Source organism: Ursus maritimus, unplaced genomic scaffold, assembly GCF_017311325.1.
Source record: "Ursus maritimus isolate PB19 unplaced genomic scaffold, ASM1731132v1 scaffold_3, whole genome shotgun sequence".
Taxonomy (NCBI): domain Eukaryota; kingdom Metazoa; phylum Chordata; class Mammalia; order Carnivora; family Ursidae; genus Ursus; species Ursus maritimus.
Genome location: NW_024425563.1, coordinates 69,597,675 through 69,623,235, shown reverse-complemented (window position 1 = coordinate 69,623,235; position 25,561 = coordinate 69,597,675). Strand labels below are relative to the sequence as shown.

The 25,561-nt window shown below is 38.3% G+C and overlaps 1 protein-coding gene across 1 annotated transcript; it reads right to left on the bottom strand.

Annotated features, from left to right (window-relative positions):
- Positions 1 to 27: 27 nt before the first annotated feature.
- Positions 28 to 25,455, bottom strand: LOC103658719 (EF-hand calcium-binding domain-containing protein 1-like). The gene is made up of 6 exons (XM_008686235.2): positions 24,054 to 25,455; positions 12,192 to 12,347; positions 10,162 to 10,266; positions 5,234 to 5,385; positions 2,724 to 2,828; positions 28 to 566 (listed from the first exon to the last, which is right to left on the bottom strand). The coding sequence occupies exons 2-6, from the start codon at positions 12,217 to 12,219 to the stop codon at positions 510 to 512; spliced, it is 447 nt and encodes a 148-aa protein (XP_008684457.1). The 5' UTR covers positions 12,220 to 12,347; positions 24,054 to 25,455; the 3' UTR covers positions 28 to 509.
- Between the last annotated feature and the right edge of the window lie 106 nt (positions 25,456 to 25,561).

The window sequence follows — 25,561 nt, the reverse complement described above, 5'->3', positions numbered from 1 at the left end:
GTCCTAACTGGGGAGGTCTGGCATGGTGCATGTTTACGTTTCCAACTTCTGTGGATGAGGAAGCAAGAGAAAAGAGGGTTTGAAAGGCTTATTCACAGTATTTGCCACAAGAACCAAGCTTGTTGGCTAACTTAAAAAATAAAATGTATCATTATTGTTATCGGGTTATTTTGATCGTACTTAATATTACAGAAACTGGAGATGCCTGGGTGGCTCTGTTGGTTGAGCGTCTGCCTTTGGCTCAGGTCATGACCCCAGGGCTCCCTGCTCCGTGGGGAGCCTGCTTCTCCCTCTGCCTGCAGCTTCCCCTGCTTGTGGACTCTCTCTCTCTGACAAATAAATAAAATCTTAAAAAAAAATTACAGAAACTGTTCTTATAATATTACTTCCCACATCGCAGTAGTTAGATGTAAATGAAGTGAAGCAAAGATAAAAACTTCACAATGCAAATGAAGACAGGCAGTCAGTATCTGTTTCTGATTTTAATACAAGTATAGAGTGATTCACGTTCAAAAACTAGAAGTCAGGATGTGTCTGAATGCCAGGGCTTCAAAATCAATGCAATTCTGTAAAGTAAAAAAGTAAACTATTAGAACAAAGCTGAAATTAGAAGTCTACATTCTTCAGTGAACTTCTAAGAAGAATTTGCTCATCTGTGGCAGAAACGAATCTGTATTATAAATGCTAGACCCGCTAACCACTACTTGTAGCATACCCACGTTGCTTTCCCTGTCAGCGAACCACGTAATTGGAAATCGGAACAAGTGTGTTCAGGTTGTTTCCTTTTTTTTTTTTTTTTTTTTTAATGGATAAAAATAACTTGAGAAGGCCCACACCAAATGGTGGTCTGTTTTTCTTTTCTCTCTATACCTAAAGACCTCTTGCCCGTTGGACTGAATTTGAATATACTAGTTCAGAAGGCTCATCATCAGTTATGACCTACCGATTCACACTTGCTGGGAGGGCCCCCAGCGGTGGATGGTCTTAAAAGCAGCTGCAGGCAAGGGGTTTGGCCTTACTTCCCTGTAAGGTAATTAGATATGTTTCTCTGCTGAACTCCCAGGTAAAAGACACATTAGAGACCCAAACACAGAATTGGAAAGAGCAAGTCACTGCCTCAAACACACTTCTCAGACATTAAGATGCTATGAATCTCTACCTCAGGGTCTCATTAAAATGCAGATTCTGACGGTAGTGGCCAGGAGCTGGTGGGTGGTGGGAATACAGAATTTTATGGATATAGAGTTTCAGTTTTGCAAGATGAAAAGAGTTCCAGAGATTGCACAACATTGTGAATGTACCTGACATTACTGAACTGTATGTTTATAATTGGTTAAGATGATACATTTTATGTTAGATGTATTTTACCACAATTGAAAAAAACTCTCCGAGGGAGACTTTTTCAATTCTTAAAGAGGAGCTGCTCAATGGATTCTGCATTGTTAAATGGATTTTGGATCTTTTCAGGATTTTTCAGTGACTGTGCAGGCTAGCGTGCCTCCCCATCCCCACCAACACGCACAATATTTGACCACAATGACAGAGAGAAGAACCTTTGCTGTGTCAGCATCAAAAGGAAGGGAAGGGGAAGGGTAGAGAGGAAGGAAAGAAGGAAGGAACGAAAGAAGGAAAGAAGGGGAGGGGAAAAAGAGGAAAAAGGAGAGGAAAGGAAAGGGAGAGGGGAAGGAAAAAGGAAAGGAAAAAGAGGGGAAGGAAAAAAGAAAGGGAAGGAAGAAAAGAAAAGATTCTGAGGCATTTGGTTTGGGGTGGGGCCCGAGATTCTATGTTTCTCACAAGTTACTGGTGACACCATTGCCGCTCATGCACAGACTACACGGAGTAGCAAGGCTCTCAATAACTGGGCTACTGAATTCTGGGAGCAACTGAAGGGCTGTTGGTGTTCATCTGACCTAAGTAGTTACTCCATTCCGGTCCATTCTATCCTGTTCCCCCCCGCCCCCCAACCCCAGTCTCAGAATGAGAAGGCTGCCTTTCACACATTGCATTTTACTACATAGTTCCAGGCAGAATTAAAATGTGGGAATAAACTACAAGGGGACAAGTTAGAGAAATGACCTGAGATAGCTCAGGAGAGCTTAACATTATGCACGTTCATGTACAAAATTGTCATCCAAATTACTACAGAGAATAACAAGTTTCTACAGGTTTGCAAAGCAGCTGATCAAAGGAAGAATTAAAGAAAATATTAATGTGGCAAATCAGTTATTAGGCTGGCTCTTCTGGCTCAGAAAACTTTTGTCAAATACATACATGAAAAACCTTCATGAGCACAAATACTATAAAGTACTTTAAATGTGTCCAAGATTTTTGAAACTTAATTATTCTCATTGTTTGACAATATTTGGGTTGAAAGAGACCAAGTTTGTCCTCGCAGTTTATGGTGGGTATTTGCTGAATACACTTTTCAGTGTTCTATCCCTTAAGCAAGCCAATATACCCTAGTTTCTTTGGGAAAATAATATTAACATATAAGAAATCAGGAATTGTATATAGCTAAAGAAGTTATAAGCTCAAAAAGTCTGTTGAATATAATAAATAGTCACTATTGTTGGGCCCTAAAACAAGGACGGAGCTGAGACCCTCATGGTTGCCTGAACTTCAGCAGCGGGCCAAAGCCCCTAGAGAGGTGAACTGTCTAGCAAGTATTACTTTCTGATCCCTTAAAATTTTCTCTTAACCAATTTGAGCTATTGGCACTGTACCTTTGCTTCTGGCAAACATGGTCCAAACACCTCCAACAAAAGTCTTTCTTCTTTTACTGCTTTTTCAAAGTCTGCAAAAGATATCTTGCCATCGTTGTCAAAATCCTAGAGAGGAAGGTGATTTCTTGATAACTGAGTTTTTAATTTTGCATGAAAAAGAACTCTTTGCCAACTAAAACCATTAGTTTATACTTGTGTGGGCACTACTTGCATAAATCAAAAGGTACTTATTTATCAAGGCTACCTAATTTCTGTAAGTCTATTTGGAATACCTGGTATTATGGGCTGAATGTTTGTGTCCCTCCTGGCTCCAAATTCACATATTAAAGCCCCCAGTGTGATGATTTTGGAGGTGGGGGCTTTGGGAGGTAATTAGGTTCGGATGTCTCAAAGGTGGAGCCCTCAAAATTTAATTAGTGTCCTTGTAAGTGGAGAGAGACCAGAGCTCCCTCTGCCATGTGAGGACACATCGAAGTGGTGGCTGTCTACAAGCCAGGAAGAGAGCCCCCACCATGGAAGCAAATTGACTGGCACCTTATCTTGGATTTCCCAGTCTCAGGATCTTTTTTTAAATTTTAAGTAATCTCTACACCCAACGTGGAGCTCAAACTTACAACCCTGAGATTGAGAGTCACACGCTCTACCAACTGAGCCAGCCAGACACCCCCCAGTGTCAGGATTTTGAGAAACCATGAGGGACTATGGACTCTGGAAAACAAACTGAGGGCTTCAGAGGGGAGGGGGGTGGGGGACTGGGATAGGCCAGTTATGGGTAGTGAGGAGGGCACATATTGCATGGTGCACTGGGTGTTATGCGCAACTAATGAATCATGGAACTTTACATCAAAAACCAGGGATGTACTGTACGGTGACTAACATCATATAATAAAAAATTATTATAAAAAAGAATCCCTGTTAAAGTCACCCAGCCTGGTATTCTGTTATAGCAGTCCAAGCAGACTAAGACGACTGAGTTACTTTAGATACATAAAATATAGACCTGTCCCTAAAGGACCTGTACTCTAATTGGGGGAATAAGACAAAAAATTAGAGGATGTGTATTATTATATTGCTACTTTTGTGATAAAAACTGTGCCATAGGGCAAAGATTTTCAAGTTTAATTTGTAGTAGAACTTGTTCCTCAAAGGATTTCTGACTTGGAGCCCGTCGTGTAAAAAGGATAAAAGTGAAGTTGCTCACGTAAGGAGCAAGACACTGAGAGCAGTAACAGTTCAGGACGGACTAGAATCACGAGAAGATGCTTGCAGACCACCAGGAGATCTTTCGGGTTGGCTGAGACGGCCTTTAGGTAGCCAGAGAGGTACAGGCAGCAAATGCAGAAGAACGGCCCAACCTGAACTCTGACAAGTGAGGGAGTGTGAGTCAGGAAGCAGACAGACCCGCCTGGAGCATTAATGACAGGGACCATGGGAGATCAATCATGGGGAGACCACGTATGTAAATTAGAAATGCCTCTACTTAATTGAATTTGGGTTTGATTTGATGGGCTCTTGTTTTTTCACTTCTGGGCATAACTAAGTCAGGGTTGCTGAGAGTCTAACTTAGAGAAAGGTTTGAATAATTATCAGGAAAAAATTCACTCCATAATATTTCCTTTCAAAAAAGAAGGGAGCGGGTTTAGTACTGGGGAACATACTGTCTCTCAAGAAGTCTACCCTCAGCCCCAGCAGCAGCTAGTGAGAGTATCTCTAGAGGAAGAAGATAGGCTGGAGCCTGTGTTAGCTGAATGTGAGACTCAACAGCCCCCAACATCGATTCCCTTCCTCATCCGCAGAGTAATGGAGGTGAGCTGGGTCCAGGCTGTCTTAGAGTCACAAATTTTCACGGGTATCCAGGATAGGGTCATAGTAAGAGAAGGAGAGAAATGACTATGTCCATAATAAAGAGGTACTATTAGTTTCATTGAGAGAATTCTGCAACCCATTTTCTAGAGTGACTTGTGGTAAACCTATTTGTACTTCAGTTTTCTCATCTGTAAAATAGAGATAATTTCTACTCCATAGGGTTGTTTTGAGGTTAAAATGAGTCCATATAGTAAAGTTCTGTGAAGGGCCTCGCATATAGTAAGTACTCTATAAGGGACAACTAGTTTAATTATTATGTTGTCTTGTTATAATGAGTGTTTCGATGGATTGGAGGGTGAGGGCCATGAAGACAGACAAGTGTAGCATCCCATTCTGCACAAACCGAATCTGCTGCACTACCACCCACACATTAATGAGATTCTACGGATAGTAAAATATTTTAAACTAATAAACATTCATTTTGTACAGTGATTCATTTAATCACCGAGCCATTCCATAAGTATTTACTGAGCACCCACTATCAACCAGGCACTGTTCTAGGCAATGGATAGAGAAGAGGACAAAAAATTCTGCCCTCATAAAGGTTGCCATCATTATAAAGGGAAATAAATCATTTCTTTGTCTTTAGCTTTCTCCAACATCTGCTTGATTGGATATAATAAGTTATAGGTTTTCATTCTTACCATTTTCTTCAGTGTTATGTCTACCAACTCTTTTATTCCTTCATCAGTCTCTTCTTCAGATGACTGTTGGTGTAGACTGTTCTTCAACATGTCAAATATCTCTTCTCGAGAAATATAACCATCACTATTCAAATAGTAAACTTCAAAACAGACTGTCCAAAGCACAAGAAATTTAAAGACTTGGATAAGAATAGTTAAAATATCACTAGTTTTCTCCTTAGTTATTTCAATATATAGTTTTTTAAAAGATAAAAACAAATCACACAACCTATAATTATTGGTCCATATGATAGATTTTAAAATAAAGCACCCTTTATTATACTTCTTTCCACAGGATTAAATCCCTCTGGGGATGTGGATTTTGAAATTGAGAGTTAAAAAATGTTATGAAACCTGAAACCATGAAATTCCTAGAAGAGAACATAAGAACAAAGCTCGTTGACATGGGTCTTGATAATGGTTTCATGGCTATGACACCAAAAGCACAAGCAACCAAATTAAAAAAAATAAACAAATGGAACTCTATCAAACTAGAAAGCTTCTGCACAGTAAAAGAAACCATCAACAAATGAAAAGACAACCTGTGGAATGGGAGAAAATACTTGGAGACAATGTCAGATAAGGTGTTAATATCCAAAATATATAAAGAACTACAATTCAATAGCAAAAAACCCAACCTGATTAAAAAGTGGGCAAAGGACCTCAATAGACATTTCTCCAAAGAAGATAAATGAAAAGCCAACAGGTACAAGAAAAGATGTTCAACATCACTAGTCATTAGGGAAATGCGAATTAAAACCACAATGAGATATCACCTCATGCCTGTGAGAACGGCCATCATCAGAGAGAGAGAGAGAGAGATAACAAATGCTAGTGTGGATGTGGAGAAAAGGGAGCCCTAGTTTACTGTTGGTGGGATTATAAACTGGTGCAGCCACTCTGGAACATCATACAGAGGATCCTCAAAAAATTAAAAATAGAACTACTGTATAACCTAGCAATTCTACTTCTGGGAATATAACCAAAGGTAATGAAAACACCAACTCAAAAAGGTATCTGCACCCCCATGTTCATAGCAGCATTATGTACAATAGCCAAGGTTTGAAAACAATCTAAGTTTCTAAAGGTCAATGAATGGAAAAGGAGTTGTGAAACACACACACACACACACTGGAATATTATTCAGCCATTAAAAATGAGGAAATCCTATAATTTGCAACAACACAGATGGACCTTGAAGGCAATATGTTAAGTAAAATAATTAAGACAGGGAAAGACAATACTCTATGATCTCCCTTCTATGTGTAATCCAAAAAACCAAAAACAAACCAAATCGAAGAAACAAAAACCCTGACAACAAACTCATAGAGAAAGAGATCAGCCTTGTGGTGATCAGAGGTGAGAGGGCTGAAGAAGGGGGAGTTAGAGGAAGATGGTCAAAATGTATAAACTTACTGTATAAGTTAAATAAGTACTAGGGACGTAATGTACAACATGATGATTAGAGCTAACACTGAAGTATGATACAGAGAAAAGTTGTTAAGAGACTGAATCCTAAGAGTTCTCATCACAGGGATAATTTTTCCCCCTATATTCTTGTCTTCTTATTGTATCTACATGAGAAGACAGATGTAAGCTGAACCCATCGTGGTAATCCTTTCACAATATATGTAAATCAAATCAACCTGTATTGCCTTGAATTTACACGGTGATGTATATCAATTATTTCTTAATAAAACCATAAAAGTAAAAGAATTTGGGGGGAAAATGGTTGACAAAGATGCAGAATCCTATTCATGTGTATCTAGATTGGAGAGGAAACAGTTACAGATTGGATATCAAAATGAACTTTGTAAGAAACATTTGATATTCTTCATAATTAAAAAACATAAACAGAACACCTCACTGATACAGCACAAAGTAAGAGTCCAGATTCCTTGGTCATAGCAGCTCAGGGAATGTTATTTTAAAAAGTTCCCAGGTAAAACTGTATTTTAAAATGTTCCCTAGGTAAAATTAACGTAGCCAGTTGAAACCATTCTTCAATCCACATTGGAGAATCAGTCCTATAGGTACTTTGCAATGAACTATACTTTAAAAAGCAGTTCATTGGAAATTTACATACCTAAGATTTTGCTTTCTGTCTTGGCATTTATGAAGTATATTCAAATATATTACATTATCTTAGTTGGTGACTTCTTGTTTCTGGAATACTTTGAAATCAACGAGCTTAATTTAGGTACTTGAAACTATTTATAAACAAATAATACCTTCTGTATTCAAAGACATACCATCAATTCCAACTTGTAAATATTAATAGTCCTTTCCTCTTCTCTGTTCTCACTGTTATTTCCTAGATAACTTCAACAATCTAAGAAACTTCCCTGCCTCCATCCAATATTTCATTATTTATTATGGTTGATTCAGAACTGTCCTCTTAGGGAGTGTTGGGGAGAGGAAACTGATCCCTCTTGCTAAGATTCAACCTTAATGATACACATTTAACTTACCTTATTAGCCTCATGTCTCGACATCAATTTGCCCAACTCAACATGCTGTTAAGACATCCATGCTTTTATTCATACTGTTCCTACTGTCTAGCATGGTCTTCTTTCTAGTTTCTTTCTGCTCAAGATTTACAAGAACCAATTAAAAGGCTAGTATTCTGTTGAAAGTGTCTTCTGATCCACCAGATCCACTAGAAAGAACTTTCTCATCACTCCCATATAGTATTTTGAAAATACATAGATTTCTAAGTAATCAAATGATATTGTGGTTATTAGTTTATATGTATTATGTGACCCAGAACCTACCATTTCCTGTAATAGAATGATTTCCTGGGTCTTAGGTAAAACAAAAGAATTTTATAGACTTCAAAAAAATGTGATGAAACTGCAATAAAGGAGATATATATAAATATTTTTTAAGTAAACTCTACACTGAATGTGGGGCTCAAACTCACAACCCAGAGATCGAGAGTTACATGCTTTACTGACTGAGCCAGCCAGGTGCCCCTGGAGAGAAATATTTGAACCTGTGGTTATTCAATACATTTATACACGTGTACACATACATGTATGTGTGTTTGTATCTCAATATTATGATTCTCTTCTTATATAGAGCATAAAAACTAAGTACAAACTTCATCACATCACTGACAAAGAACATTTTCAATGTATTTGGGTAGTGAGTCTGTCACCCCCTTGGAGCCTGCCTATCTGCACTACCCAAAATGATCACTCTCTCCCTGGAGAGGGACTTCCATGACTGGCATCCATTCATTCATGCCACAGATGACCTTACTCGGGCACTCGTAATCTAGTTAAATGTTTTAGCAAAAGCAATAGAACCAGGTATAAAATTCCAGAGTAACGGATTAGCTGTGTCTTTTTGTGGTTTCTTCAATCCATAGCACGCATGCAGCACAACCCCATGAAAAATAGTATTTTTCCTAAGTTAACATATCCTGAAATGTATATGAAACATTTTTAGGAAGAGGGATTAGAGGAGGAAAATTCTTTACAGTGTGATGCTATTCACTCATGTGTAACTGCATTCAGGGTCACAGCCATTTTCCCTGTCTTATCACCACAAGAATTTACATCCATGAATATTTAGCTTTTCCTTTCTCAGTGAGACTTTTGCATAAGAAAGCAGCAACAAACTTAAGTGGCAACTATATTTAAATGTTACCCCTGTGAAAAATTAGCCTTGAGAAAAGTTAAGGAAAAAAAAAAAAAAACCCACAGAGGTACCTGGCTGGCTCGGTGGAGCATACGACGCTTGATCTTGGGGTTGTGGGTTTGAGCCTTATGTTGGGTGTAGAGACTACTTCAAAATAAAATCTTGAAAAAGAAACCCCACATAATGTTGTATGTCAATTTCACCTCAATAAAAATAACTAAGAAAAAAACTCCACAAAACAAAGAAACAAAAATCGTAAATGTCAGAGAAAGTTGGTGGTTTTTTAAAAGGTCACTATTGTTTAAAAAATGTGTGTTTAATTTAGGGGGTCTTCTTTTCCGCATCCCAAATCCAAGTTCAAGTGGAAGAGCAAGGGACAAAAATTTGTTTACTTACTCAGAACTCCACAGCCTTTTCTCAAGCCATTTTGACACTTTTAAGCAATTGTTCCCTTGAAGAGTGCCATTTAAAATTGTTCCTATTCTCTTTCCAGGGATCCTCACCCCAAAACCTTGCCCCAGAGGTATAAAACATGGAAAATATACATCACATCAATGGTACAGGTGAGGTGAGGCCAGAGCTATTTATTTTTAGGCAAAATTGTGAATAGGGAGATTTTTGTCTTTGGAATTCCTAACATTCCTGTCCTGTAGGAAACTCCCAAAATCCTTCTCCCTATGGGCCTGTGGGCATTCTTTGTCCTCAACCTTCTTCCCTCTCTTCACTCATCTACACAAATTCTAACACTAGAGTATTGATGTCTGATGGTTAATGAGCATTTCATCTTGTTTTGTGTCATTCCTTCACATTTATTTTCTTTGATCAAGAGACAAGGAATAGCCTCACTGTGACTTATACACTGCCCTATATCAAGGCCCAATTCCTGCTGAGCCCAGAGGCAGCCACAAAAACCTTGGCCTTGCTGGCTGATTAGAGTTGGCACAAGCCCTGACCTTGACTTGCTGGTCTTGGCCTGGGCCTTAAGCAAAAGAGTGGTCCTGGTGACACTGAGGCATTACAGAACCAGTGAAGGAAGTGTTTGGGGACCCTGGGTCTAAGGACTCTCCCATGAAACAGGTCACCCATTTCATGTTTTGATTTTTTTTAAAGCTGTCATGAACTATTTTTGAAAGGTTGCTATAGAGAACATGGATTTTATATTTTTAAAAAATGTTTAAGCATTCACTAAATACGAAATTGACAATGTATATTACTAAGTCAGTAATCACATACAGAAATCTTACACTTAAGCTTTTCTTCAAAAGTCCCTCGAAGAAACACTGATAATCCTTTAACCCACTCTTTCGCATTTATGCAGTTATCATTGTCTTTGTCAAATGCAAAAAATACTGAAAGAAAAATACCGTAGAAGCATATTGTAGTTTACAGCTACTTTATAATTCAAAAGTATGTATATATAAAAAGGTTTTTAAAACTTTCTTTCAAACAAAAACAAAAACAAAACACATTGAAAAACTTTCCTCCCAAATTGAGGGGAAAAAAGGTTTTTGGCACAGTCTTTCTTAAAAGAGTCAAAATTACTGGAAATATGTTTTCCCCAGATTTTTATAGAAAGAAAAGAGTAATTCTCCATGATCAATGATGAATTTCACTTGTGATGTTTTGTACAGTTACTATGAGTCAAGAAGAGCAACAGTGGAGCTAATCAAGGTGATAATAATTTTTATTCTAAAGAGTAGCAGGCTGCCTGGGTGGCTCAGTTGGTTGAGCAGCCAACTCTTGATTTTGGCTCAGGTCATGATCTCAGGGTCCTGCGATCAAGCCCCACATCGGCTCCATGCTCAGTGGGGAGTCTGCTTGAGATTCTCTCCCCCCCACGCCCGTTCATGCTCTCTCTCTCTAAAATAAATAAATAAATCTTTTAAAAATACATAAATAAAAAGAATGGCAAAGGGGGCACCTGACTTGCTTAGTTGGTAGAGCATGTGACTCTTATCTTGGTGTCGTGAATTCAAACCCCACACTGAGTGTAGAGATTACTTTAAAAAATAATAATACAAATAAAATGCATTTGAAAAGAGTGGCAAAATTCTGTTCTAAACAGTCTTTATAATACCCAAAGATAAATTACTAAAATAAACATTTTTAAATTTACCAAGAAATCTTAAAATCCTATAGAAAGTAAAGTGTTATTGACTCTTTTAGGGGTGATGTTAATTATTTTGATTATGATTATGGTTTCAAGGTATATACCTATATCAAAACTTACTAAATTGAACACTAAAAATTTGTTAGTGAAACTGGATCACACTAAATCATTTTCTATTTTAAATATAAGATCTTGTCTTTTATTTTTTTCAGTGTAATGAGTATCTTTTTTTTTTTTGTACTGGTACAGTATTTTTAGGAGGAAAAAGAAGTTATTTAATAGTTTACATGTCTACAGCATATGAATTCAAAGACATCATGAATAGAAAGCCATTTGCTTAACTTTAAAGAAAAAACAATACTGCCAGCTTATTTAGTTCATTACTCGTTATTTCTCAAAGTGGTACAGCTATGAGATAAGAAATTCTGAGTGAGTTTTTATTAAAAACCATCCTCACAATCAAATCAACCTTTGTTTTATATTGGCAGTCTTACCACAATTATGTCTTTCTAGTTTGGTATTGAAAAATTCAAGGGGCACCTGGGTGGCTCAGTCAGCTGAGCATCCAACTCTTTTTTTTTTGTTTTGTTTTTTTTTTTAAAAGATTTTACTTATTTATTTGACAGAGATAGAGACAGGCAGCGAGAGAGGGAACACAAGCAGGGGGAGTGGGAGAGGAAGAAGTAGGCTCATAGCAGAGGAGCCTGATGTGGGGCTCGATCCCATAATGCCAGGATCACGCCCTGAGCCGAAGGCAGACGCTTAACTGCTGTGCCGCCCAGGTGCCCCTGAGCATCCAACTCTTGATTTTGGCTCAGGTCATGATCTGGGGGTTGTGAGATCAGCCCCCAAGCTCCTGGAGGGACTCGTGTGCTCAGTGATGGGCTCCTGCTCAGCACAGAATCTTCTTGTCCCTTTTCCTCTCCTCTGCCCCTCCCACTGGCTTGCGCTCCCTTTCTAAATAAATAAATAAATAAATAAATAAATAAATAAATAAATCTTTTTAAAAAATTCACTCTTTGATGACAACTGAATACATATATATAAAAATAAATTTGAATATAAAAATCTGTCATTACAAATATATATTTACCACATATTAACACATATACCATATATATTGCCATCTCAGCTTGGCCCATTTCAATTTCTTGAGACTCTTACCCCTATTCATTAGCATATCATCAGTCATTCCAAATATGCTGTGCAGGATCGCTCGAAACGCATTACGATCTAGTCCAAAGTTATTTAGTCTTACATTAGCTTTTTCCACCAAGCTGTGAAAAACTCTTAGGAGACACTCTACTTCACTTTTTTTGACTGCAAAATAAAAATACAAATAAATACGGCTTAGACTTAGTCCTTGAGTATACCAATCTAATAAAAAATAATTCACTAAGCAGCTCTTTTGTTCCTATGGTGCTAGATGCTCTAGTGATTAAAAAGTATGACATGACTTGTTACTTGAGGGCTTACCTTTCTGGGAGTCACCCAGAAGTCTCATAAGATAGTATGTAAATGAAAAATTATGTCATATTAACACTCACCATTATAGACATGTAAAGAAAGAGAAATCAATGTGGGAAAGAGGAGTTGGGCCATTTTCATAGGAGCAGACTTTGAACAGAGACTTGAAGAATGCATAGTACTTATACAGGAAGGGATGTGCTGGGGGTAGTACAATAGAAAATTCCAGGGAGAGAAAACATGGGTAAAGGAAAGAAGTAGAATTGCAGTTGGGTTTGAATATGCTTTATTGGGAGCACAGCGCCTTGAACACCTAGTTAGAAAATTAACATTTACAGTTGACTTGAACCACATAGGTTTGAACTGCGGGTCCACTTAAATGTGATTTCTAAAAAAATAAACATAGTGCAGTACTGTAAATGTATTTTCTCTTATGATTTTCTTTCTTTCTTTTTCGAGACAGAGAGTGGGGAGGGGCGGAGACAGAGGGAGAGAATCTTAAGGCTCCATGCGCAGCACCCGATCTCACGACCCTGTGATCATAACCTGACCTGAAATCAAGAGTTGATGGCTTGACTGACTGAGCCACCCAGGTGCCCCATTCTTTTATGACTTTCTCAGTAACATTTTCTTTTCTTTACTTACTTAAAGCATATAACACATAAAATATACGAAATATGTTAATTGACTTTTAAGTAACGTCAGCAATAGGCTATTGGTAGTTAAGGTTTTGGGGAGTCCAACATGGATTTTCAACTGTGTGGGTGTTGGTGCTTGTATCCTCCAGGTTGTTCAAACATCAGCTGCATTTTACTGGAGCAGTGATTTTCTCATGGACCATCTTTGAACCATCTGTAAGAGAAAATCAACCCCCTCTCCATTGTTTGTTTAATCCAGATTCCCATCTATGTCTTGCTCCTGACCTACCACGTCAGAATCGCTAACATCAGGCCCAGGAATTAGCTTTTATTTTTTATTTTAAGAGTTTTATTTATTTATTTGTGAGAGAGCACAAGTGGAGAGGAGGGGCAGAGGAAGAGAGAGGAGCAGACTTCCCACTGAGCAGGGAGCCCTATGCGGGGCTGGATCCCAGAACTCCAGGATCATGACCTGAGCTGAAGACAGATGCTTAACCAACTGAGCCACCCAGAAGCCCAGAAATTAGCTTTTAAACAAGAGCTGGGTTGACTCTTCTAGGCCCTAAGGGTTGAGAAGTGGTTTAGGAAAATTCATCTAGCAAAATTATATTGAAGGGGAAAACTGGAAGCATAAAAGCCAGACTTGGAGTGATAGATAGGGCTTTGATTAGGGAGGTGGAAATGAGGTCAAAAAGTGGGAAGGGGCCTGAGATGTTAGAGAAAATCAGTAGGACTTGGTGACTAATTTTCAAACAAAAATTTCCAATATTCATACACCTAGATTTCACTCTAGACTTAGGAAAAGAGTATTTTTAAATAAGTGCATGGGTGGTTCTAATGCATTGTCAGGACTGAGAATTAAGGGATTAGATTTAGCGGGTTGGGGGTACTAAAGTGCCCAGATTCCACTTCTGTTTTTTACTTAACAGCAGCCTTACACAAGTCATACAGCTTCTTTATGGCTCAGAGTCCTCACCTATGAAACTGGGTATTATCCTAGATGATCTTTGAGATTCCTTCAGTTTCTAAAAGCCCAATTCTCTGAATCAAAGATTATTTGAAAGAACCAGAAGAGTTAGGAAGGAGAGCTGGTTACTATTTCTTTTTTCTCCTTCAACCCCCTTTTTTTCTTTTTATAGGGAAGGTGGGGAGAAATTTTAGATGCTGTCTTTGCGATGATTTCATGTCGCCCAACTGAAATCAATGACAACACATAGCACATATGCAGTTCACAACCTTAGGGTTTTACAATGGTCAAAATGATTTGGTTCTTAGGGGAATGGTTGACAAATCTGAAGAATAAGCAAGTACAAAAGTACCTAATACTGTTTTATGAACTGAATTAGATTCTCAGGCTCCACAGTGTGACTATAAGCCCTGAAATATGACATAAAGCTAATTTTTATCCATCCAATAAGCATTTATTAAGAGCCTCCTGTGAACCAGGCAATGAATACACCACGCTTCCTGCCCAAGTTGTTACACTTTGCCTAAGACATAAAAAAGTGCAACAAGGAATGACAAGCACTATGATTGATGGTGTTTGACGGTGACCCAAAGGAAGGAATAATCAATTGAGGGAGGCGGTAGGAAATTAAAAGTCCCACGGAGGTGTCACTTGAGCTAAGGCCTGCCAAAGTGAGCGTTTGCCAGAGGAGGCAGCTTGGAGGTATATTCCGAGAGCTGGCTGCAGATGGTTTGGTGCGGCTAGGTGGCAAACTTGACTTTACAACGAGGAGTTTCTGAAAAATTTTGGCTGCCAAGTTAACAGGATCATATTTGCACTTAAGAGAGAACACTTTTGCAGTAGATTCTTGAAACTACCTTATGAGTGGTGAGCCTAGATGGACAAGTTTGTCTTCCCAATTTTAACAGTCCACCCCATCCCATATGCTCTTTGTACAATGACTTTGAGTTTCCTCTGAGAGATGGGAGGGTCCCTCCTTTACTTGAAACTAGGAGGGGGCAGGGTGTGTGTGTGTGTGTGTGTGTGTGTGACTGTTTCAATCAGTAGAGCTCAGTGGAAATGAGGCAATGTGACTCTTCAAGGCTAGGTCACAGAAGGGGATACAGCTGCTCTGAGAATAAAACTTGGAACGCCTTCTTTTCTTTTTTTGAATATGAAGAAAAAGGAAGCTCAGGTGTGGATGCACTCTATGGAGTGCAGAGTATGTTAATGATCACCTGAAAGTAGTGCTGCTCAATTCTGAGGGAGAGAATTATCAGCGAGGGGCAATGTTAGCACCAACAATGTGAAAATGGATCCCTGAGGAGAGGGAGGTTTTAAGAGTCAGGAGATGCTATGAGTCAAATATTAAAAAGTCATTCAACACAGCTATCAAGGATTTGGGGCACAATCTTTGTCAGGTAATAACTTTCTTGGTTTTATCCATGTAAGCTCACATTTCATTATATCTTAAGACCTTACTCATGAGGTCAAGGAACCACTGAAAATGATATGTGAAAGATTACAGGTAATGAGAATGGTGAGGTGCTAGAGATTGACCCATGTTACTTAACTTTATTTTGGAATAATTTTAGATTCACATAAGAGAAGTAATGATGATAGAGTTTGCATAAAATCTTCACTCTGTCCCTGTTAACACCTTACAGAACCATGGTACAGTTGTCAAAACAAATACACTGACACATTATTATTAACTAAACTACAGATTTTACCACTTTTCCTACTACTGTCCTTTTTTGGGGGGTTCCAGAATCCAAGCCAAGATATACTTGGTTGTCATGTCTCTTTACATCTGTGATAGTTTTCAGTCTTTCATGATCTTGAGATTTTATTTTGCATAATGTTCCTCAATTTGTGTTTGCCTAATGTTTTTCTCACAATTAGACCATGGTTAGGTGTTTTGGGGGAAAATACTAGAGATAAATTAATGTTATCCTCACATGTCAGGGGGATACATATTAACAAGGTTAACTGCTGATAACTTTGATCACTTGGTTAAGCTAGTCTACATGGTTCTCCACTGTAGTTAGTTTTCCCTTTCCACAATCTATTCTTTAGAAGCCAATTGCTCAAGTAAAATGGAATCCCACTTCTTGGGAAGGAGTATCTATACTATTATTCGGAGTTCTCCTCAAAGGAAGAGGTCTTTTCCCATTTACTTACTCAATTATTTATATCACTATGGGGGGGTCACATATACTTATTTTGTAATAATTGTTAATTTTCTTGCTCAACTTGTTCCAGTTTGGGGCACTGGGAGCTTTCGAGTTGGCTCTTGTAATGTTTCATATAGCATAATCCATTGGCTTTTTCACCTCTTTACTTTCTGGCACTACTTGCCAGGCCGATCTCGTATTACCCCTGTGTGAGATAACAGGATATATTAGTCCCTGCCCCTGGTTCCTGACACATAGCTCCCAAAACTCTTGGGATTTCCTGATGTGAGCTGTAGGAGTACCTTTTGTTCAATTTATGTTGACCCTGGTTCTCAACACAAAGCTCCTAAATCCCTTAGAACATCAGGGGTGATAGGAATCTTTTGTTCTAATGAGGTGACTGCTAGTCACCAGAAAGACCAAACCGTTGATTGAAAGCTTGGAACTTTCAGTCCCACCCCCTATTCTGCAGAGGGGATGTTGATTTAATGATCTATGATGCCTATGTGATGAAACCTCCATGAAGACCCCCAAAGTACAGTGTTCAGGGAGGTTCTGGGTTGGTGGACATATGAAGGTCCTGGGAGAGAGAGTGGACACTCCATGCCCTTCCCCACATACCTTGCCCCATTCATCTCCTCCATCCGGCTCTTCCTGATTATAGCCTTTCATAATAAATCAGTAATCTATTAAGTAAACTGTTTTCCTCAGTTCTGTGAGCTGCTCTAGCAAATTAATTGGACCTCCAATTTACAGCCAGTCAGTCAGGAATAAAGATAACAACCTGGACTTGTGACGGGCATCTGAAGTGGGAGATAGTCTTGTGGAACTGAACTCAACCTATGGGATCTGATGCCATCTCAGATAGTGTCAGGACTAGAAATGGCTGGGATGTCACAGAAGATAGCTTGCTGGGGAAAACCACACAGCTGGAGACCGGAAGTGTCAGAAGTATAAGCGTAGTAGTAATGGCAGAGTAAAAGAGAAACACACAGGTGCAGCGTGGGTTTTCTTTTCCACTCTGTACAGCTACTTCTTCAAGGAATCCTGGTTCTTTTTACTGTAGACTGGTTTTTAAACACCAAGGTCTAGGCACTGGGTGTGCTTGTTATTACTGGGTATTAAGATTTCTAAGCCCTCTCAGGAGACATAGCTGGAAAATATTATGTATACTAACCTACGTATGCATACATATTAACACGTGTTATGTCTCACAAATTAAGTAAAAGGCAAATATTGGGCTACTGGGTCTAGAGGTGGTCCTGGGCTAAGTCCCAGAAGAGATGATCAGTTGTATTAAAAAATTCATGAACACCCAGGGGCTCATGAATTCACAAGAATTCATACTAGATTTAACTTATTTCTTCCTTTTGGCAGGAATGGATTGGAGAAATGTTCACAAAGTATTTGGATTTTAGCAAGGCATATGACAAAAATCTTTTATCCTTATATTAATTACCTATTCAGTATCCAGTAGTGCCAAGCACAACAGCAGGCTCTCAAATAAATGTCTGCTAAATAAATGATAACCCCTTGTAAACAGGAGAGATAAAGGAATATACTGGATGAGTCAGGATCCAAAGTAACTACTTGATGGCAAAATAATCATTTAAATCAAACAACATGGAATTATTGGGTAGTTTTAAAATTCTTCACTAAGCTTTAAAAAAGTTTTAATCTACACAAGTGTAAAAATTGTGGATAAACAACAGTATGTATGAAAAAACTGGGTCAATTCCTAACTCAGTATCAGTGAAGCTGGGATTGCTCCTAGGCTGATAGAACTGAAGTTTCGTGAAACTAACGATATATGTTGGCTAACTGAATTTTAAATTAAAAAAAAAAAAATTCTAAGGGAAGACAGCCACCATGTAGTTAGCAATAGTATTCAAGACCCTAAAGAAGGAAGAAATAAGTACGATTTTCTGGGTTTAAAGCACTAGGAAAGGCAGTAAGCCATTGAAACCCCTGTATATTAGTTGTTTTTAAATGACAGTTTTGAAGGCTTAAGGGAAAAAATTAACCACCAATGTGAGAAATAATACCAAGACAATAAATTAGCTAGGTTTCAAATTCCACAGAGACCAGAGCAGAGATATAAATACATATACACACACATACATGCCCACAAATACACAAAACCAGATTGCCAAGGATGTGTGAATATGCAACTTAATGCATAAATGTAGAACAAACAATAAAAAAAGAGACTGAACTCATAAATATTAAAAAAAGGAACTGAAGTCTCACTTGGAAAAGACAATTTTGATGAGGAATTCTTAAGCTTCAGTGTGTCTAATAACATGGAGTGAATGATCTGGATGCTTGGCCCCCACTCGCAAATTTTTAAACATACCTAGGGTAGTATCCAGGAATCTATACTTTCAATATGAATCTTTAGGTAATTCTGATGGTGGAGATACTCCTACCATACTATGAATAAGAGGTATGCAGTCAAGATAAACTACAGAATTTGTGGGCCCAATGCAAAGAAAACATGGGTCCCCCACTCAAAACATTAGGTCAGGGTTAGCAGAGTATTAAAGCATGGGGCCCTGTGACAATGCATAGGTTGCATACCCGTGAAGCCACTTATGATGCCCCGAGGTAATGATCTCCCACCCCCACCAGATTAAAGGTTTTAAAAATTCTACTTAATTTTAATTTACATTTAAATAGCCACACATATACTTAAAAAAAAAATGGGGCACCTGGCTGGCTCGGTTGGTAGAGCATGCATGACTCTTCATCGCAGCATCATGAGATCAAGCCCCACCTTGAGCGTACAGAGTACTTAAAATTTTTTTTGAAGTAATAGCCACACATAGCTAGTGGTTACTATACTGGACAATGCAGCTCTAGCTCTAGAATGTTTTATTCCAGCCAGCTGCCCCAAGACAGTCCTGTCTTGAGAGACAGCCAAGACATTACTAGTTGTTAGCCCTCCCCACGCCTACCTATAAAGAACCAAATTCCAGCAGCACCTGGCTGGCTCAGTTGGTAGAGCATGTGACTCTTGATCTCAGGGTTGTAAATTGGATGGAGCCCCATGTTGGGTGTACAGATTACTTAAAAATAAACATTTTTTTTAAAGATTTTTATTTGTCAGAGAAAGAGAGCACAAGCAGGGGGAGCAGCAGGCAGAGGGAGAAGCAGGCTCCTATGCAGGACTCAATCCCAAGACCCTGGGATCACAACCTGAGCTGAAGGCAGATGCTTAACCAACTGAGCCACCCGGGTGTCCCTTAAAAATAAAATCTTAAAACAACAACAGCAACAACAAAACTAAATTCCAGACATGAGAGGCCAGAGTCTACCCTGGTCTCAACTGAAGGACCTAAGAAGTGAGCCAAATTCAACTTTCATTCTGCACTTACTATGGGGCAGTACTATACAGAATGACCATATGAGTCTAGAATGCTTATCAGTAGCATTAATTTGAGAAATAAAGATTGAGTGCAGGCTCTGGCATCAGACTTACCTGAGTTCTAGTTCTGCCTCCAACAGAAAAGTCCACTGTAATTTTAGACAATCTAAGACTTGGGTTTCCTCATCTGAAAACATGGAAAATATCACCTACCTCATTGGGTTTGAGAATTGAAGATGAACATAGACCATTTAGCATAGCATCCTCCCAATGAAGAGTTCAATAAACATGAGTTGTTAGTAATCTGAGTGTAAAATAGTAATCTGGTTACACTGGTGAATAGCTATAGCCTGAACTTTTGACCATAATTTAGCACCAAAGCTTTGGAAAGCAATGCAACTCATTCCTCTTTTCAAATAATTGTTAAGTATCTTCTCTGTAGACTATATGGGATATGGGTCTGATCTAGTATTACATATTCATAACCTACCAAATAACAAATTATGGTATTGAACACACATTTGGGTAGCGGACATTAATGAAAATAGTTCCTTTAGGATGGGGAGAGGAGCTAGATATTTAAAGTCTACAAAATTTCCTTTTGAATGTTATAAAACTCAGGTTGTTCAGAAAACAGCAAATAACAGAAGACAGTATATTGAACATTGGTTAAATCTGCCAGATGGATTTTAAAGGTTGTCTAACAGCAGGATTAGAAAAATAGGCCCTAGCAGTGCCTGAGGAACTCAGATTGTTTAAAATACACCTGGAGTATGAGAAAATTGAATTAAGTCTACAACAAGATTCTTAGGGTGGTGCCTGTCCTACTGAGGTCACAAGGAAAAATGGCAGTGCCCAACAATGAGGCTGTACTAGTGTCTGAACTAAAAGTAATTTCCTCAAAGTCTAAAGACATTCTCAGAATTCTCAGTCAGGACTGCTTGTTGTCATGTGCGAGAGACAAAATATAGACGATTACTTTTTAAGGTCAGGGCAATCAGGGCAAGGAATCCCCCCAAATCTGTTAACATTAATTTTAAAAAACACTTGCCATGTGCTATGTCTCCAACATCTAAAATATCTTCTGTAGCTCTATCAATCCCCGGCCTCTACGGGTTTTGTGCTGGAAAACTCAGGGACCTGGTCATAGTAAACCTTTAGAGTTGAAATCTCTAACCAAATTTCAGACTGTAACAGAATCAGTACTTGATTGGCAGATAATCCTTTAGCACTTATGCCGTCATCTAAGTTCTCAAATTACTCTTTCCACATACAAATAAATTGTAGGACACCTGATTAAAATATTTTCAGTGTAAGTGCAGGGATCTTGTAAGTTCACTTGTGATCTATTTTTTTAAATGGCCAAAATATCAGAAATCAGAGAAACTCTATTTTGGGGGCTACAAAGAACTTGTTAATGTCAAATAGGTCTATCAATATTTCTACTTGATGGAATAAAGATGTTCAGGCAGAGTTGGATGTCTGGTCAGTACTTACAGTTCTTGACAGTGTTACTGATGGATTCCACCAGTTTCTTCAGAGTCTTCTGGTCCATGCCAAGTGTGGCTTCAACACACTGCACAATTCTCAGATACCCAGTTCCAAGCCTACGTGTCTTTGGTTGCCACTGATTCCACAGTTCATTACTCTATGCCCAACAGAATGTGACCGTGGCAACATTCCAGCAATCAAACATGGAAGGTTCTCAAATGATGGGAAAAATATGCAGCAATGGTTGTTACCACTCAATACAAATGCAGTGATTTCATTAATGTTATTGTGATCTGAAATATTACAGCAATTCCAACCTTAATGTTTTTTTTAGGGCTAAATACCACTTAAAGTGATACTTGATATTACTGTCATTTATTTTTCCTCAGCACAAACGGTGCAGTTGAAAATATTTCCTTCCTATCTGAACACATAGTTGAAAAATAACATTATAAAGACCTCATTTTTACACTGAAATAAAATATTTTTCCAGGCTATATATACCTCCTTCAAACATTACAACCTCCTTTAAAAACTCTAACTAAGGGGTGCCTGGGTGGCTCAGTCGGTTGGGCCTCTGGCTCTTGGTTTCGGCTCAGGTCATGATCTCGGGGTTGTAGGACTGAGCCCTGCGATGGGTTCCGCACTCAGTGGGGAGTCTGCTTGAGATTCTTTCCCCAAGCCCCTCCCCCTGCTTATGTGCACTCTAAAATGAATACATGATCTTTAAAAAATAAAAACTCTAAGCACCCTCTCATGATCTCCAAAGAGACACTTCAATCTGGGAGCCCCTAGAGAAAGGTAAAACACCACTTGTACCCCTCCAACTTATATCTAACTGGTAAGAGAGCATACTGTGACCATGCCAAAGCTGGCCACCATGACAACTGTGCTAACTCTTGTCTACTGTCAAATCCTAATACAGAGAACAAACACCTCCTAGTCTATGTTCGCTGGCTTTCACTATGGCAAGGCAAGAAAACGCACTAAAATGATTTTTAGAATTTAGGACACTACATTCTTATAAATTTTAAATAAAATATAAAAATGAATTTTAAAATAAGGCAAACACATCTGGAACAAAAAAGCTTTCCCAGAACTTTTCTTTAGGAAATACCAGATGAGTGTTCATTGATTTTAAGTTGAAAACTGGCAATGTTTTAAAAGTATGAAACCTGTCACTTAAGTCTGAAGAGTAACTGTTCTCAATTTCTCTGAGATTAGTCTACTGCTCTTCATGAAATGAAAGAATATTAGGCAACAGGCTGTTAACACACCCTGACTGAAGGAATATGAACCTATACTCTGGATAAAGTAAATTCAGGACACTCTTATGGTATTTAAAACACCTAAGTATACTAAGGGCAACCAAATGAATCCAAAACAACCAGATAGAGGAAGTACCGGTATAAATTCAATTTTTTGATTCAGACACTCTTCAATTTTGTTGCCCTTACCTTGGAACCATTATCCAAATAACATGTCCTGTGTTTATAAAACTGGGGTAAAATTATTCAAGAAAAAGGGTGGTCTGCTGGAGGGAGGAAGTTAAGAGATGTTAGAAATTTGCACATAATGGGACGCCTGGGTGGCTCAGTTGTTAAGTGTCTGCCTTCAGCCCAGGGGTGATCCCAGAGTCCTGGGATCGAGGTCGTCCCGAGCCTGCTTCTTCCTCTCCAGCAGCCCCTGTTTGTGTTCCCTCTCCCGCTGGCTGCCTCTCTATCAAATAAATAAATAAAATCTTAAAAAAAAAAAAAAGGATCTGCATATAACATTACCTGGTCAAATTTTCTTCCCATACCTTATTAGAAAGAAGACTGTTAAGGCTACCAGCAGAGGAAGAAAGGGGAACCCTCTTACACTGTTGCTGGGAATGCAAGCTGGTGCAGCCACTCCAGAAAACAGTATGGAGTTTCCTCAAAAAGTTAAAATAGAGCTACCTGACAACTCAGCAACTGCACTACTAGGTATTTACCCCAAAGATACAAATGTAGTGATCTGAAGGAGTACCTGGCACCCCAATGTTTATAGCAGCAATGTCCACAATGGCCAAACTATGGAAAGAGCCCAGATGTCCATCGACAGATGAATGGATAAAGAATACACACACACACACACACACACACACACACACACGATGTACTACTCAGCCACCGAAAAAATGAAATCTTGCCATTTTCAACGACGTAGATGGAACTACAGGTTATTATGCTAAGTGAAATAAGTCAATCAGAGGAAGACAATTATCATATGATCTCACTCATATGTGGAATTTAAGAAACAAAACAGAGGAACATAGGGGAAGGGAGGGGAAAATAAAACAAGATGAAATCAGAGAGGGAGACAAACCATAAGAGATTCTTAATTATAGAAAACAAACTGAGGGTTACCGGAGGGGAGGGGTAACTGGCTGATGGACATTAAGCAGGGCACATGATGTAATGAGCACAGGATGTTATATACAACTGACGAATCACTGAACTCCACCTCTGAGACTAGTAATATCTTAATTATGTGAATTAAAAAAAAAAAAAGGCTACCAGGATGAGAAAACTGTTTCCCAGACAGTCAACAGTCTGGAAAGAATACAATCTTTCTGCCAGGTCACCTTCTTCCTCAGTCTAGTAACAGCTGCTTGTAGTAGGACACAGTCATCATGTATGGGCGTCTACAAAGGAACACTTTTATGTTCATGCCAAAAATGATCACCAAACAACCTGATAAACTTATCTTTTAGCATTTTTGTGAACAACAATCCTAAGAAACTTCCTTTCAGATAAAAAATGTCCCTCAAACTTCCTGGGTACTCAAGAGCATATAGATATCTTTTATTAGGAAAAAGAGTATGAAGCTTTAAGCATAAAATTTAAGGAAGCTTACTAAGAAATATATTATTTTTACAGCTAAAAACTTGGGGACATATCTTAACGTTACACTTACCATCTAGTAGAGTTTCTTGATCTTTTGAACTTTACTTGGGACTCAAAGGGAGCTGATAAGAACACAGCTATTTTTAAGTAAAATAGCTATTTATTCAGCCTCTTGTCATGCCAAAATGTTTTGTGCATATACCACTATAATTAGCACACCCTCTGTAACAGGCAAAATTGTACATCAAATTATATTTCATGTTACCTGATTATATAAAAATGTAAAGTGAAAATGATTTTATCAATTCCTTTTAACATTACTAGTAAACAATTCAGCAGTAGATATGAGGCACAAAATCTTAGTAAAATATGACACAGGAAGAGCAATAATGTAATTTTCACTTAACTTGTCATAATTTGTTATGAATATACAAAGACAAATTTCTAAAATGTTATATTTACTAAGATTCTGGCAATAGCTTTATGTAACAAGACACAGCATACCAGGCCTGCCACTCAACTTGTTTATGGTAAGTCTCAACTTCAATATGAAGCTGTTTAAAGAAAAAAAAAAAAAAAATCAAAAGCCTGCTTTGTTTACATGCTAAGTATCTTGGCAAGTATGCCATTAAACACAGTAAGGAATTTAAGATAGCAAGAATAAGGAGTTAATAAAAGCTAAACATTGCAGCCTAAACAAAATTCATACAAAAATAAAATAACTATTACTGGTTACATAAAATTTTCCTGACTGGTTAAAACTTAACAGTATAAAACATGCATTTTAAATCTTCAGCTATCAAGTTCAAAAAGTACCAGTGTCTATTTGAAATGATTCTTCTCCAAAGCCAAAGTGTAGTCAAAATTAATTCAAATGTTATAACACATTCTAATGCTAAAAAACATTCAGTATTATTGAAGTGGAGGTAAATCCCAGAGCTTCTGGGGCTCGGTCATGCTGCAAAGGGCTGTTTCTCTGGCTCACTTAAAGCAGCAAATGACACAGTCCAGGGATGTCTAGGGGCAAGACTGCTGTACCCAGCTCTGACCTCCCCATGAAGCATGGCTACTATGTCCACAAAAATAGGATGTGTGAGGATAAAAGGCACGCTATTCTGCTAGCTAAAGAGATAGCAAACCACCCCCCACCCAAAAAGCTCCTTCCCCAGGTAAATAAAAGTATATAAGGGGAAAAAATTAAAATACACTTATCTACAGAGTAAGGATTTTGAAATATCAATGTGATGCCTATTTAAAAATGTTAACTAGAATCATCTGGTCATTGCTAATTACATCTTAATAATGTATCCAGATTTGATTTCTGTTGATTTATCATTAGATACTTCTAGTCAAAAATATTACTTTATCCCCAAATATCTTAACCACTAGCACAACTGCAATGTATTATCTCCCAGAGTTGTTAAGCACTGGAAGAGAAAAAAACAGATGTTCAAGCAGCAGGCAACAGTTATGGCCCTTTCACACAGCGGCATCCGAGTGGCTACTGAATAGTCCAGGAATAATTCTAAAAACAAGAAAATTCATGCATTTTAGTAATTATGTCATAATTTTCACAGT